Source organism: Callorhinchus milii, unplaced genomic scaffold, assembly GCF_018977255.1.
Source record: "Callorhinchus milii isolate IMCB2004 unplaced genomic scaffold, IMCB_Cmil_1.0 Scaffold3, whole genome shotgun sequence".
NCBI classification, from domain to species: Eukaryota; Metazoa; Chordata; class Chondrichthyes; order Chimaeriformes; family Callorhinchidae; genus Callorhinchus; species Callorhinchus milii.
In genome coordinates, this window is record NW_024704744.1 from 66,924,666 (window position 1) to 66,940,733 (window position 16,068).

General features: G+C 37.4%; 1 protein-coding gene across 1 annotated transcript in view; it reads right to left on the reverse strand.

The window, feature by feature from the left end:
• afdna (afadin, adherens junction formation factor a) overlaps nt 1-16,068 on the reverse strand; it is an 81,440-nt gene that overhangs the window by 36,635 nt on the left and 28,737 nt on the right. The window contains 7 exon segments of the mRNA XM_042333709.1: nt 546-805; nt 1,937-2,031; nt 4,357-4,401; nt 8,186-8,353; nt 9,616-9,727; nt 13,460-13,617; nt 14,042-14,208. Coding sequence (XP_042189643.1) covers nt 546-805; nt 1,937-2,031; nt 4,357-4,401; nt 8,186-8,353; nt 9,616-9,727; nt 13,460-13,617; nt 14,042-14,208 — 1,005 coding nt within the window.

Below are 16,068 nucleotides of genomic sequence, written 5' to 3' on the forward strand. Positions count from 1 at the left end.
GGCCAACACATTCACCTATACATATGCAATCGCTACACTTCATAGAAAATTCTGTGAAGTGCTTCGAGACGTTGAGATGCGATGAGGTGCTATATCGAATACAAGGATTATTGTAACATGACATTAGCTTCTGTACAATACTGATGTACATTACATGTTGAAGCCAGGTAGTCCTGCTTCTTTAATGTAGCATGCAAATTGTGCAGAGATGGTATTCTGGTAACTTAAGGCAAATAGACATTGGGCTCTCATCAAATGAACATCCCATATGAGTAAGACTAACTTCTTCAAACTTAAAAACATTGTCCATTTGAAGAACCCAAACAAAATTTGTCAGACTGTTAAATAACTGGAGAAACATGCGATGCAAGCAGAAACACAATGGCTGAGCTTTATACAGTGGCATTCACATGGCATGTTTTGCTTATTAGCACACGAAAAACATGAATGAAAAAATTAATTAATAACACTAGGTTTTTAAAATGAATCCCAGCTGAAATCAGTTGACGAATAGTTAATACATAGTTTTAAATACAAGAATTTACCCAGATTTAATTCTGTGTTCTTTGACCATCGGTCCTGTGTCCATGGATTTTTTGATCATAAGATCGTGATTGGGATCCACAAACTTGAATACATGTGATGACCCAAACTGAATCTTCATACCACTTTGTAACATGGTTGTCTCTGCAATGTGCTGACCATCAACATATGTTTCAGCATCAAAGCTGCGGGGAGTAACCGTAACTACACCATCCATGTTAGTAAGGTCACAGTGGTGTGGTTGGATACCTGGGCCAAAAAGCTGCAAATGCAAGAAAAGTTTTTAAGTCCACTATAAATTGTATTTATCATAATCATATTTATTAACATCACCTTTAACATGAAAATCTCTCGAAGTGAGAAGGGAGTTTCTCCCAGTGTTCCAACCAACAATCCTAAATAACATTGGTCATTTCATCTCTCATAGTTTGAAACATTGCTATACACAAATTGGCTGTCAAATTTGTCCATAAAACACAATCACAACACTTTACAGTGTATCCTGTAAAGAGCTTTAAGGGCTGTTTGAATGACATAAGATATTATAATAAATAATATTATAATAAATAATAAAGATATTATATCCAATTCAAGGATTATTATTATTTTAAAGGAATGGAATGTTATATTGGCTGATCTGTGCTACCAACATCCCACCAAGATGTTCTGAAATAAAATTACATTGTGGATGAGTTAACATAAGGGGTTTGATTAGAGATACTGAAGAGGTTATATTCAAATTCAACCCAAGGGGCAGTACCAGGGGAGGGGCCAAGAGGGAAAAATTCCTAATTCTTGCAAGGATGGTTTGCTTGCTACCCAACCCTTTGTTGAGAGTTTTGAGGCCTTTTCGCAGCTGCTTGACAGCTAAAACCATTAGCTTGCCATTGAAAGCACTGCCGGGCAAGCTTTCCCTTGTTGCTCGTCCAGTTAAGACCACCCTATCCATTAGAGCTTTGGCTTGCAGGATTAACAGTTGCTGAGTGGGATGACTCCCGGCCCCTGGTGGCTGATCTGCCCCTTCTAAGTCCTGCCAATGAGCCAGGCTGGCTGTGCTTTCATCAGCAGTGCCCTGGAATAATGCAGACCCGGTTGGCTCAGGCACTGGATTATGAGACTGGCACAGAAGGTTGACTTGATTCTGACATCATGTTGCCAAACACGTCACCTTAGAACAGGTTCAGGTCCAAGGAGATCGACTTACTCGAGTTATAAGTCCAATGCCACATACTAGGCTTACTCAGCACCAGCTGCTTAATCCACATGCTCACGTGAGGGGCTTTGGCAAATGAACTATGAAGCCGCCTCCACCTCCAGGGTGCTCTTATTGCTGGATTCCGGATTCAGCAAATGGGCTGGAAGAAGCCTCTCTGCTGAAAAAGCTCATTCTTACCTGTATAGAATGCTCATCTGCCTTTTCAGTACCAACATCAGTTACATTCAGTTGTAATCGGTAGAGTTTTGGTTTATCCCTGGAGTCTGAACCATCTGTAAAATTAGTTGAAGTTGTTGCAGGTTAGTCTTCATGCACTAAAACACAGCTTATATTTGGAAATTTGTATTTGTGGAATTTGCAGTTGGACTATAGCAAATTAGCAAGAAAAATGTGAGAAGCTATTTACGGTACAACAAACTAACTGAGCAATTCCTTCCTCTTAAATGTCAATGATCTCATTCACTTATCAAGATCCAAACTGAATGCAATTTCACAGATTTGTTTGGATACATTTTGTGGATTTTTTCCAGTAGATCTGTTAATGAAAGACAGTTGGATGCGATTGAAATTGAGTCAAGTAACTTAACACCATAACGTAACAACATTGAGAAGGAAACATTCCCTTCAATGAAGAGACATGTTCATTCTCCAAACCTGAGGTGCTCGACATACTTTAGCCTCACGTTAGCAGTATTCCAAATTGGATTTAAGAATATTTACTCAACATCCATGGACAAGATTAAATGTGACATATGTGCCTACACGTTGGTACACTATATTGTTGTTACACCTCCTGAAATCCAGCATCAACCAGAGTCAAGTTTAAACTAAAATCATGAAGGCCATCTCATCCAACTAATTACAGTAATTTATATAGACTTATTGCATCTTGAACTGAGTGCTGAAACTAGTCATCAATTATCTAACACAAGCATCCAAACCATAGGCCATGCACTTGTAAAATCTTTCATTCAAACCAAATAATAAAAGGATCAACAGGAAAGCACAGAATATAACATGCCAAAAACATCCAAAGCACATTTCTTAGAGAATTTACAGTCCAGTAAATATTAGTGCTTTTTCCTGCCACAAATAAACCAAAATGAGTATTGATGCTCTAGAAAGGGAAAAATAAAAAGGAAATTCCACATGGATTTCAGAAATATTATATCAAATGCAAGGGTTATTATCATTATTACTAGATCCCAGTCAAAAAATAAAATGCTTGAACTGGGGGAGTGGGGGGGTAACGAGAAGCAAAACACTTCATTTTGCAATATTGTAAGGATTGAGCTTTTTCCTCTAGCCCAATTTAATATTTTGTGACTGAACAAGTAGATGCATCATTGATCGGAAAAGCTTCTTATCACCAGCATCATATGAAGTACTCCCAGGACAGTATTGTGAAGTTACTTGCAGGGCATGGCTCCCTCTACTGTTCTATATCTAACGCTGCATTTATATACTTTGCTTTCAGCAGTAAAGTGGAGCAGGAATTAAATGCTTGCTTGGAAATACTTCAAAGTCCAATAGAATTCCAGAAATGTTTTCCAATGATTCTTTTTGAATGCTTCACAATGAGAACTGTAATCAAAATTGTACTTGCAAGACCTTACACATGATTAATTTTGTTCAAGATGAGATATTGACCTCATCAGGAGCTGCGATCAATGCATCTTGGAATTTCTGATCAAAGCTCGCACAAAATTATGACCATGAAAAAGAGTAGATGCTGGACATCCACAGAGACAGAACAGCTACTTAGAATAAATGTCGTATACGTGCATGAAACATGCAATTTCTGTCAAAGTTGTTCCTGTTTCAAAACTATTTTTTTTAAACATGGAAAAAACTGATTGCACTTATAAACCGAAACATTGAAAATAACTGGAAGAAACAAGATGAAATGAAGTTTGAAACACCAGGATGGAAGGATTGGGCAAGATCTGACAAAAAGTTCAAAAGGAATTGGCATTCCTATGATTTTTTCCCATTTGTATGGCTCCCCTTACTCATTTATACACGTTACCAGCAATGAATTTACATTTCTCTGTACTTTTTTTAATAATGTAAGTGACTTGAACATACTTTTCAGATTGCAAAATGCTGCAACTACCCACAGGTTTTTTTTTAGTGCAAGAGTTTTCACCCTTTCCAATCTTTCTAACTTCATCTTCAGAAGACACTTATTTATGGTGATAATGTTCCTTGAGTGTGTTTCCGCTGAAGTTGCTTTCCATCGTGTCTGAGTTTAGATGAATGTTGATGTGACTGGAGAGGGAATTGTTATCACAATCATCTGACTGATATTTTCCTTCTGTGGTACCTGGGGTAGCTTGAAGGTTAAAATTGCCACCAATACTTTCAAAACAATCATCCTTTAAAAAAACAGCTTTTTTCCCTATTGTGACCGCTATTCTTATTATAGCGGCCATCTTAGATGCTAGCTAAACAAAATGCAAATTTGCCAAAAGTGAGTGCAAATCCATTAGAATTAGACATTTGTCGTTTTCTATGGAAAGACCATTTTCTATATCTCAAATAAACTACTTGTATTTTTTGAAAAACTGCATGCAAACAAAGTTATGTGCATTTACCTTCACATGGATAATAGTTGTAGTAGGCAACGTGATTCCTTCTCCCTGGGGTAAGGAGACATGCACAGGACCCAGGTGAAGGGAGATCAGCAGGATAGAAACCATGCAGATCATGCGTAGGATAGGAAAGAGAAGATAGGGAAGCTGTGAAATTGCAGTAGGAGAACACGTGCATTTCTACCAACTTCATTAAAGAGTATTTTTACTTAAATACATTTCAGTGAAATCAGGACAAGAAATGTTCTTGGAGACTGCCTAGAAGAATCTGATTAACGTCTGCAAAGCAAATTGCAAGCTATTAAGACACAAAAATGTACACTAAATGCTACATCCGCTTTTAATGCACAGTTAGATGGACAAATTTAATTAAAGACCCAATTGTTCTTCCCTTCCCAATTCCTGAAGGCTCAGATATTTCTTCGTCCAACCGTTATTCAGGTTTAATAATTTCAGAGTGAAGACCCTTTACTGTTAGTGCATTATATTGCAGTTAAGGTAACTTACTAATCAAAGTGTTAGTATCTCAATCTGCAAATAAAACAATCACAGTAATTCAGCCAGATCAATGGGGGAGGGGGGAATCATATAATTGGAGTCACCTGAAATTTAATTCAGAGCAAAAAGACAATGGTATAGTGGCTTTCCTTTGTGGGGCAGCAGTTTGGGATCATTGACGTACAACAGCAGGAATGGTGATGAGTGCCTGTGTTTTGCAATTCTGCTGCAGTGTCAATTTCACCTGGGTTGCTATAAAAAGCTACCAAGCAGACATCAAGCTCTCCTCCACAACAGAGGACATGCTGATTCTGCGCTGCTATCACACATGCTAAGCAGATGGCTTGACTGAAGCAGTGATAGAGCAAGTTACATGCGAGTCTTGGGAGAGCTGAGTAAAACATGGGGGAGAAGAAAGATTGTATCTTTCTTTTGTATAGTAAGCATCCTCTACTTTGTAAATCAAATTGATTCTCTTTAGTTCCAACAAATCCGATTCACAAAAGATGGTCACTATAACAACAAAAATTACAATGTATAATAGGACGTTCCAAGACGCTGAAGGGCACGGTCTTCCCAAGTAGAATTATAAGACCTGTTAGGTCAAGCAGGGGGTCTATCATCTACTCAAGGCAGATCAGGAAGAAAGGGGAAATGTTGAGAGACACTGAAAGATCAGAAGCAGCACAAAACATATTTACATACATGATAATATACAGACAGGAAAACAGGACATGGAATAAGATCATTAAAAACTTGAATTCAGCATTTGTATTCACAAGTTACCTAGTTTAATCTTAATACTATTCCTCTACAAGCATTCAAGTCCCTTTGGAAATAATTTATGGACTTTGCTTCAACAAAACTGATAATTCTATGTTTTAACCTCCTCTAATGCTTTTTACAACTGTCTTAAATGTATGTCCTATACCAACAAAGCAAGATAAGGGAACTGGCACAGGACTGTGAAGGGAGATTTTGTGAAGGGAATTACTTCTTTACAGAGGATTATGAATAGCTAAAATGAATTATAACACAAGTGGTAGAGCCCAGCACTCATTTTTAAAATAGTTTGATGCAAATTGGAAGTATGGATATTCTGGAACAATGAGATCAAACGGGTCGAAGGGCTTTTATTCATATGAACACCTCTCAAACTTTAAATGATGCAGAAATGCAAAAAGAGCTTCCTTCCATCCAAATATCCTTAAGAAATTTCTGACAAATATTCTCCAATGTCAAAGGCTATTACAGAAATTCATGTATGACCAGTATGGTTCATTATATTTGTGCTTGGAAGCTCTAGTACAAAATTAAATGTAGCACAAAAAATAAACCCACTTGCTTTTAATGGATTAGATAAGCAGGTATGTGAAAATATAGTGCCACAAATGAAGCCACTGACATCATTCTTCCCTTCACACAGACTATTCTACAGACTATTTTTTAAATAAAAGACAAAATACTGCAGATGCTACAAATCTGAAATAAAACAGAAGTCGCTGACGAAAGGTCACCGACCTGAAATATTAACTCACTTTCCTCTTTCCATAGATGCTGCCTGACCTGCTGCATGTTCCCAGTGACTTCTGTTTTTATGACTATTTATTAAGTTCATTCTAGAAATATTGCTACAACCATTAATCAAATATTCATATTATTTCATTTTGTAGTTAATCTGGGTCAGTTAGGTGTTCAATTTCTTGAATTTAGAACGCTGTCTCAGAACCAGTTTGTGAAATCCACTCGACTCCAATGCACATTAACTCTTCGAGTAAATCAAATTGAACAGAGCTAAAAGGACAACATAGTTGCATATACAAGTAAATTAAACATACAAGCTGAAAGGGAAATCAGATCACAAAGAGAGCTTGAGAGAAGCAGTCAAAAGTGATTTCCAAGACCTTTTCGAAAATAATATACAAGGTTACCAATGAGAACTAAATATTCTAGATCAAAAATGGAAGATTCCAACAGTTGCAAAATGCACCTGCAGAAATAACTTTGCTTCGGGTGAAACTGTAATATTAAATATGTCATAGGATGCTGGGCCCACAATTTTACAACACCAGCTAAATAACATGCCTCATTCATGGTAGTATTTCCAGAGACTTTAAATAACAGAGGAAACAATTCCTACACAAAGTCAGATGCTCAATATTCCAGTATGCCAGAATTGAAGATCTGACCTGACAAACAGAACAGTGACAGTGAGTGCATTTCAACACCATTGATGAACTATCTGAAAAACAATTTTTCAATATAGTACTGGTTTATCAGATCACAATGAGAATGAAATGAAAAAAACTTTGCTCCCTTGAAAATAATTAATTTTAACTTAATTGAATATTCATGGTTCTAAACAGTAAAAGTTACAGCATAAGAACAGGCCATTTGGCTCAACTTGTCGGTAGCAGCATTTCCTGGGGAAAGTGTCGTGTGGAGTATAAATGCTGCCAAAGACCAGCTGAATTCCACTGGAGTTTGATTCAGAGCATTTTACTTTGTCTTAAGTTTGCGAAAGGTTGTGCTGAACAGAATCCTTCCAACAATGCGTAATTTGCAATACTCCCGATATAGTCAGCATGTTACTATGGAATAGAATATTTTCTTTTGATTGGCAATAAACTTTCAAGAGTAGTAATTATTCTCTCTCTCTCTCTCTCTATATATATATATATAGGGGAAGTTCCTTCAATTAGCAATAAGCAATTGGTTCGAAAGTAAAACAAATTGGTGGTTCTTGTAATGCATTCTTGAAGTTCAGGTGTACAAAATGCAACATCAAACAGCTATTTACCATATCTGGTCATGATGCCAGGTCATCACTCTAAAATGACCAATTCTGGTAATATAAAAATTCTAATTTGATTAACGGGTACAAGAGATAAATCAAGCCATGGGTAAATTTGAGAAAGACAAGAGAAAATCTCCATTTGATTTGTTTTTAAAATTGAAGAAGCAGCAGATAAACTAGGCAATTTTGTTCAAAGAAACATGATTTCAATTTGAACACTAATCTAATTGCATTCTGAAACAATCTTAATTACAGTATTGTTGGCTGGATTGCATAAATTCATTTCGACATTTCTTCTACAAATAGAATATTTATTTCTGGAATCAAAACATAGTGCTCATTAAATCTGATTTCTTTCAAATTTAGATCAGTCACTAATCTGATTAACAAAGATATACAACTCTACAACAAAAAACACTTAGTTCCAAATACAAAGAGGGGACAGACAAACACCATTTACTAAAATGTTTAACTGCAAGAAAATAGGTTGAAATGAAACCACCAAAATGTTATGGATTGGTAGGATGCAATTCTTACCGGGGCTCAGTTCTACAAGGTAAGGCAGTTTTTCAGGAGGCATTGAAGTGCCATATGATGAATTATCATTCCCCTCTCTCCCTTTTAATAGCTTCCCATCCATCTCCTTTTGTTTTTTTGCCTTCACATAATCAGGTGGTCGTTTCCTTAACTGGAAAACTAAAGTACCTGTAACGAGAATTTAAAATAAGAGAATCTAACATTAATACTGTGGCCTTTCTCATTATTAAACTATTATGACTGATTAAGAAAACAATTTGAAAACTTTCTATATACAAATACACCATTCCATTATATAGTGTCTCAGCCAACAATCCCCTACATAAAAATGATCACTCATTCCATGGCTGTTTGTGGGATAACAACAACTTCTTGCAATTATATACCGCCCATCACTCGGGGCAGTGTCTGAATGTTTGCACCCAGGCCAGTGACTCAGATGGCTTGAGACATTGCTGTGCAGAAATTGGCTGCTGCATTCACCCACAAAATACACTGTCACATCACTTTACAGCATATCTTGAAGGGTTTTGAGACAATGTGATAAATCGCTGTATCAAATGCAAGTATATTATTAAAAATGAAGCACTGTTCTTACAATGGTTTAAGTAATTAATTCTCAAAATATTAAGTTATTCATAATACTAAGCTTTCTAGTATTATTTGCTAGAGAATAAGTGGAGATTGTAGTTATATTCTTTTAACAGAGACTATGCTTCAACAGTAGGGTCCAATCTACTTCCGTAATAGGAGGCAGCCAAAACGAAGTCATCAATTCAGTAAAGCTTTTCTTTGAATAGACAATTATCGCACTAGTCTGGCTCAGTCGATAGAACTCCAGCCTTTGAGTAAGACAGTTGTGAGTTAAGGCTGTACATTGGCACTTTAGAACCATAGAAGTTTACAGCCTATTGTGCCTGAAAGGATTGCTCTTAAGAGAGTCAGCAGTCTAATTTACCTACCCTCTCCCTATACTCCTTTTTAGATATTTATTTAAAAATAATTACTGGCAAATTGTATTGATAGAGAAACATTTAGCATTACACAGAATTATGAAAAATTGGGGAAATAAATATAAAAGAAATGTACTACTGGAGCAGGGGATAAGAGCTTGAAGTGAAGAGTGAAATTTAATACTGCTGACTCTTCCTCTAATTCGAGGCAAATTATTCCAATAGAAGAGTATAAAGTTTATACCTTTATTGTTAGCAACCTAATCAGTTTCAATGTTCCATGTCCTTAATCCTGATCAGCCAAAGCCATGATTGAGAAGGTGATTTCAACCTTTTAAGTACTGTAATTGCATGGCTACCATTTTATATACAGTACTTTGGAAACTCAAAATAGTTGCAACATTAACTGGAACAAAGTTTAATATTGTTTTAAAACCATCTGAATGTAAATGCCAAATAACCTGATCCTTTACTCACCTTTGTCACTTGGCCAATCTTGAGTAATCTGAAGTGGGCATTCCTCATCGTCAAGAATAATCTCTTTAACTCCTTTGTCATCAGAATGGTGTGAACCAGGTGGTAAAACTACCTAAATGAAGATTCACACAAAAAAAGACTTCCAATTGACTGAACTTTGTCCACAATGAAGATTGTGCAAACAATTTAGTACTGGATAAACTTAAATTCACCTCAGGATACTTAAGACTAGTCTCAGACAAGTCAATAGTTATAAAACCAGTTACTGATAGTTAGCATCATAAAGGAAAATTGGTGAGTATTGAAGAAACTTGTCAAAAACAGAGTGGAGTATTCAAGAAAGAAGCTACTTTAAAGCAAAATAAACACAATATACAGCCGAAGTGCTGTCAGTTTTATTATTTTTCAAGGGGAAAATCAAACAGGTGTTATTGGGTGGGGCATGTTAGGTGCTTTCTTTCCTCTTCCCCTTCCCCAGGTTTGGTTTGTAGAAAACCAAATGAAATATGCATTTTTATAAAAGAGTTCAACATACAAACAGCAGTAGGCCATTCAGCCCCTCAAGCCTGTTCCACCATTCTATAAGATCATGGCTGATCTGTACCTCAAATCCAATTACTGCCCTTGCCCTGTATCCCTTAATACTAACAAACAGATAGGCAATCGAAAAAATATACACCGTTAGTCAGCCTAAGACAAGGACAATTCCTTAATATCCAGTACAGATAAGGCCATCTTCACGTTATAACATGTACTCATGAATTTAGAACGAACAACAATAACAAATTGCATTTACAAGGCACCTTTCATGTCGGGAGGACATCCCAAGGCACTGGACTGTGAAAGGTTGGAACTGGGGGCTGGAATCAACAGGGGTGGAGGGCAAGAGGGCTGGGGGTGGGAAGATGAGCGAAGGCAGAGTTGAAGAGGAAAGTCTTGAAACGGGCCTTGAAACAGGCAAGGGAGGATGGAGGCAGAGGGGCATAGGGATGGAGTTTCAGAGAGTGGGGACAGAAAGGCTAAAGGCCTGACTCCCAATGGTGGGGCAGGGAAGGTGGAGGATGTGGAGTAGACCAGTGCCTGCCAAATGAAGGGAGTGGACAGGTTGGTGAAGGGTAGGTTCAAAGTACCAGTTTTTCTGAGCAGTACCTACCCTTAACAGACAAGAGAAATAACATTTCAACATGACTAAGATCCCAGCTTCTCCTGCTGGTCTAATTTAATAAAGCAAGTGATAGTTTTCAGTTGGTCAGCTTTCCTTCACCAAAATGCAGGGTGTCATCTAAACTGATTTTTCCAGCTCAGCCGCCCAACTTGTTTTTTGCATTTTCTCAGGTCAGTGGAGTTTGTTTTTGTGAAACAAAACTATGGATAACATTTTTATCCAGTGATGTTCCTGCTATTGGTTTATTATGAATTCCTATTTTAAAATTGTATGTCCATATTTATTCTAATAATTTTTTATAAAACGAAAATCTCGATCCAGTTTTTTTTGAATTAGGCAGGTTTTTTGCGATGCAGAAACCCATTACCAAGCTTAAGAGTATTCAAACCAGAAAGAATTCCACTTATGTACCTAATTCCAGCCAGTATTAAGCACAAGTTTGCAAGAGCCAAGGCCTGGGGACGCAAAGTGTTCATTGGGGTACTGCTCAAGTTTAAATAAAACCACAAAGCTTACCATTGAGGGGACTGCTGGTCAGTTTCCTACTGCTTGCCCAACTTAGTACTCCCTATCTATTAAGACTTTGGTTTCCAAAATTAACAGGAGCCGACTGGGAAGAATCTCTGGTACGAGAACAGTTTTCAACTATATGGTCAATTAGGACATTATTCCTCATTCTTGTGGCCATCACAGAATTCTGTATTTTTTCTCTTAAGGGAGAAATTTGAGGAACATGGGATCAAAGTTGAGTGTCTGTCGTGTGCTCTTTTTTCTCCATTGTGTATACAAGCATGAGGCTGTTTGTGGGATTTGCTTGCTGTGTTTGCCTTCAAATACAGAGCCACTACACTTTACAGTAATTCCTGAAACTGCATTGAGACATTTTGTTGCCTTAACAATGCTAGATCAATGCCATTATTATTATAATCAAAATGATTTGCTTGTTGATTTTGTAATTATATTTTCAGTTCACCCATAGATAGAAGCAACTCAAGCACACCACAGAAATGTCTGGTTTTCTTTTTAACCCTCCTCCCAGATCCTCAAAATACCAAACTATTTTTTCAAAAAAAAGGTCCAGCTCAGAAAAGATCTGGTTGGTCACAATAGAGAGCAACCACAGTAAGCCTGAACCTTTCCTCACTCAGCTGCTACCTACTACCAATAGAGGGTGCTGGAGGACGAGGAGCAGGAACTCAGCATGAATCCAGTCGGCTCCTGGTGGTAAAACGCAACTCTATCCAGCACACTGTTGAGACTGGCTGCCCAGACAAAGTATCGTTCAATACCGAAACTCAAATTAAATGGGCAAATTTGTTTTTGGTCTGATGACATTTAATCCCTTTTGTTTCTCCCTATATCAATTTAATCTGCTTTTTAAAGCAAATTTCTAGATAATGGTCCTAATATTTAATCCTTTAGTTTCAATTGCATGAAGCGCCTGTTTATTGAATGATCACTATGACTTCTGCAGCTGTTTTTTTTTAAAAAAAACTTCACCCATGAACTCCACAGAATGTTACAAACCAGAAATAGCTAAGAATAATGACGAGGCAGTAACTTCATCTCAGGGTTCAAACTGTCAGTTAAAAGCTGCTTGAACTTTAATTCCTATGGTTTAACTGGTAATTACACTATGTAATAACTGGGTTTTTAATGCATAAATGAATATTATTGTCTGTAAAACTCAGATGCTGCAGTAATAGTAGTCTTCTTTACATTAAATGCAAACCTTGTGATGTTAGCCTGTCTCGGTAGCACTTGCACCTTGGGAGTCAGACGTATGTGAGTTTAAGACCCATGTTGAGAATTTGAACTCAGTTCAATGAAGTGTTGAGGAGGGAGCATTTGAAGGGCACAATGCTGCTTTGTAATCAAATGTAGCTATTTAAAATCTAAATATTTTTCATTGAAAAAATGAATCAATTGTTTCATATGAGCTTACAAATACTGCTATAAAACAATATCCTTCATTTTTTAAAAAAATAGCCAGACAGCCTGCCTCACTGACCGGAATCCAGTGAAGTGCATTGAGATGTTCTCCCGAAAGAAGCTATATCAAATTCAAAGATTACTGCATCTCTGGTACCCAGAAAGGATGTTACCAAGGGGAGCATGGTATAAGTAGTAAGGTTTAAAGAAAGTACACAATCACCTTAGGGAAATAAAAATCTCACGCATCAAATCAAATCATTTTAATGGGCATATGACATATTTGGAAAATTTAATTCATAGGATTATAAAATAATTTGTGCAAAGGTTCTTTGATCAAAGCAATGTTCCTTTGAATGCTTGGAAACTTCCTCAACAGAAGCATTGATGACAGCTGCTGGAAGGCATTAACTAGAGTCTTGCCAGTTTTAGCTTGTTAAACTCCAGCAGTAAACCCAATTCATACTCTGGAATCCCCAAGCCTGGAGTCCAACCTGAGCCTATACTCCACAGGAATATATAAGAGTACATTCCTCCTGGGAGAGTGTGGACTCCATTCCAGACAAATTTAAATGTGTGGAACTCAGTAGTTTGGTTTAAGAAACTTAAGAGCACAACAATGGATTTTTATGGGTATGACATCCAGCAGACAAGAAACAAACACTGAAAGATACTTTAACAAATCTATTCTAGCACAATACACTAGCACACACAATGAGAAATACAAGGAACAGAAACCAAACATACCTGTGCAATACAGTATTCCTTTGGGGTTTCCTTTTCCAGTCCATATTTCTCAAGAGCTTCTATAACAGCAAAATCTGATGTGTCGGTTGTTGACAGCAAGATTGTCTTGTATGGTATATTTGGCTTTAAACTATCTGCGTAGATCCTAAGAGTTCCACCTATCCCCAAATAAAAAGTATTTAGATCAAACTTGTATGTATCTCTTTTCATGCTTAACATAAAACTTCAAACAGGTTCAAGGAAATTTATATCTCACAGTACTGAATAGTTTTGCTTTATTTTTAGATCCACTGTGATGTCAAAATCAAACATTTCAGGAATAAAGCTACTCCACTATTAGAAAATAAATATTAAATACCACAAATTTAACTGAAAAAAACACCCAATTCAAAAGAAAACACTAAGGAACAAATTGCTTAGCTAAAAGAACCAAGTAGAATACCTAGAAAACATCTCTCCCTCACATCTATACATTCCACTGAAATTGTTGTTCCACAGGTAAAATGATGGTTCAAGTATCTCAGAAGGAATGAAACCTGTGTGTATAACTCAACTAATAAAACGCGAATAGTTTTAAGTTACCTGAATCTGGTCGTCCATCACCACTACGGAATTCCTGCATTCTCTTCTCTAGCTTTTGTTGCCGCCTGCGTTTCATAACCACCTCAGGGTTAGATATTGTTCGGGTGAAGCTAGTCTCTGGCATATCTTTGTATACCTCTGCTGCCAGATGTGAACTTGAGTATTCACTATAGGTCAAAAAAGTTTCAAAAATGTTTTGGTTGGGGAACAAAAGGACAGAGGAAAAAAGTTAGCCAGAGATTCAACAAAATTTACTAGAACAAAAAATAAAGGGAACTTCTGAAACAAACTGTTTGAATATAATCAATAAAAGCAACAGCAATGTGCACTGGCGAGCACAAGATCTTAAGATACACAAATGTATTGTGCTCTCTTTTTAGGTGTGTGGTAGTCTCAAAAGTACACAGCACGAACAGAAATTTTCTGCACAAAAAAGGTATGTGCTCCTACGCAATTTTCTAAGTCACCCTTCAATATCAATCTTAGTTTCCAGCTTTCCCCATATAGTTCCCCACAATAGTACTACGGCCGAAGTGCCTATCTAGTCTCATTTTGAATGATTTTATTGCCTCAAGCCATTTTGGTAATGATCCCAAACCCTAACAACTCTTAAATGAAGAAATTCCTTCTAAACTCCCATAATTTTCTGCCAACAATCCTAAGATTTTGCCCCCTCTTCAATAAAAAGACATAGGTTTTCCCTTTTTACATCGTCACACCCTGTCAAACCTAAGAAAGACCTCAACCATATCACTTTGTAATCTCCCCTGCTTATAGAGAAAGCCCCAATTGAGCAAGCTTCTGTCATAAGTCAATCATCTCATATCTGATAACATCCTATTGAAACTGCACTGTACTCTACCTAAACAGGGCCCCAGTAACACAACCATATTCCAATTGCAGCTACCCAATATCTGCCATCTGCCAATCCATTTAATAACAATATAGTGGAAGCCGGTTAAACCGGACACATTGGGGAAGGACTTTTTGCATGACTTAAGGTGTCCAGCGCCTTGGGACATCCTCCCAATGTGAAAGGCGCTATATAAATGTAGTTTTGTTGTGGACATTAGCTGAAATAATAATCCTAATATTATATATAACCCCATATCAAGTCTTTGAGACATCTCAAAATATACTGTAAAGTGAATTGATTGTCTACTTTGTGGGCGAAACGCAGCTGCTAATTCTGCAGAGCAGTGCTCTACAACTGTTGTGGATTGAGTGACGCAACTTATTATTATGTTTATTTTTTATTTGAAGGGATTATTACACCCGGAAAAGCGATCCGCCAATCGCCTAACAACTGGGTTCCTACTTACTGCTAGGTAAACAGAGGTGTATTGAGTAAGGAAAGTTGCCTAAGATTTCGCCCTGACCCACCCGGGAATCGAATCCAGGTCCTCTTGCTTGCAAGGTGAATGCTCCAACCACTAAGCTACAATTAGCAGTGGCATTGAGGCGATTGACAGCCGCTTGTGAATCGATGTACTCCACCCATTCACAAGCAGCTCAGCTGTCAATCAATCGCGATTTTCCTTCCTTGTTCTTCCCCATTCCTCCGCCTCCCCCACTGATTGACAGCCCACCTCCACCCACTTATGAATGACTGGAGCCCGCTGCCAATCGCAATTAGACTCCTCCACTCTACAACCCGGAGACCCTCGTGGCTGAATGAACACACAGAAGACCCGAGAGTACATTCAGCGGGAACCAGCGCGGCATTTTGCTTGGTGTAACCGGATTTTCATCCAAATCAACCGGCATATTTAAAAGATAAGTATACAAATGAACTAGGGCCAGGTGCTTTGTTAAGATTTAACTGATGTCCAGAGTCCGGCAAAAGCGGATTACACTGTACTTGCATTTGATACAGCACTTTATCACATCGTCAATACAACTGAAAGAGCTACACACAATATACTGTAAAGTATTTGACTGTATTTTGTGGGTGAAATGCAATGAGCCAAGTTTTTCTCTATTTTGGCTTAATTGGAAGTATCAATGCAACATTAACACCCTTATAT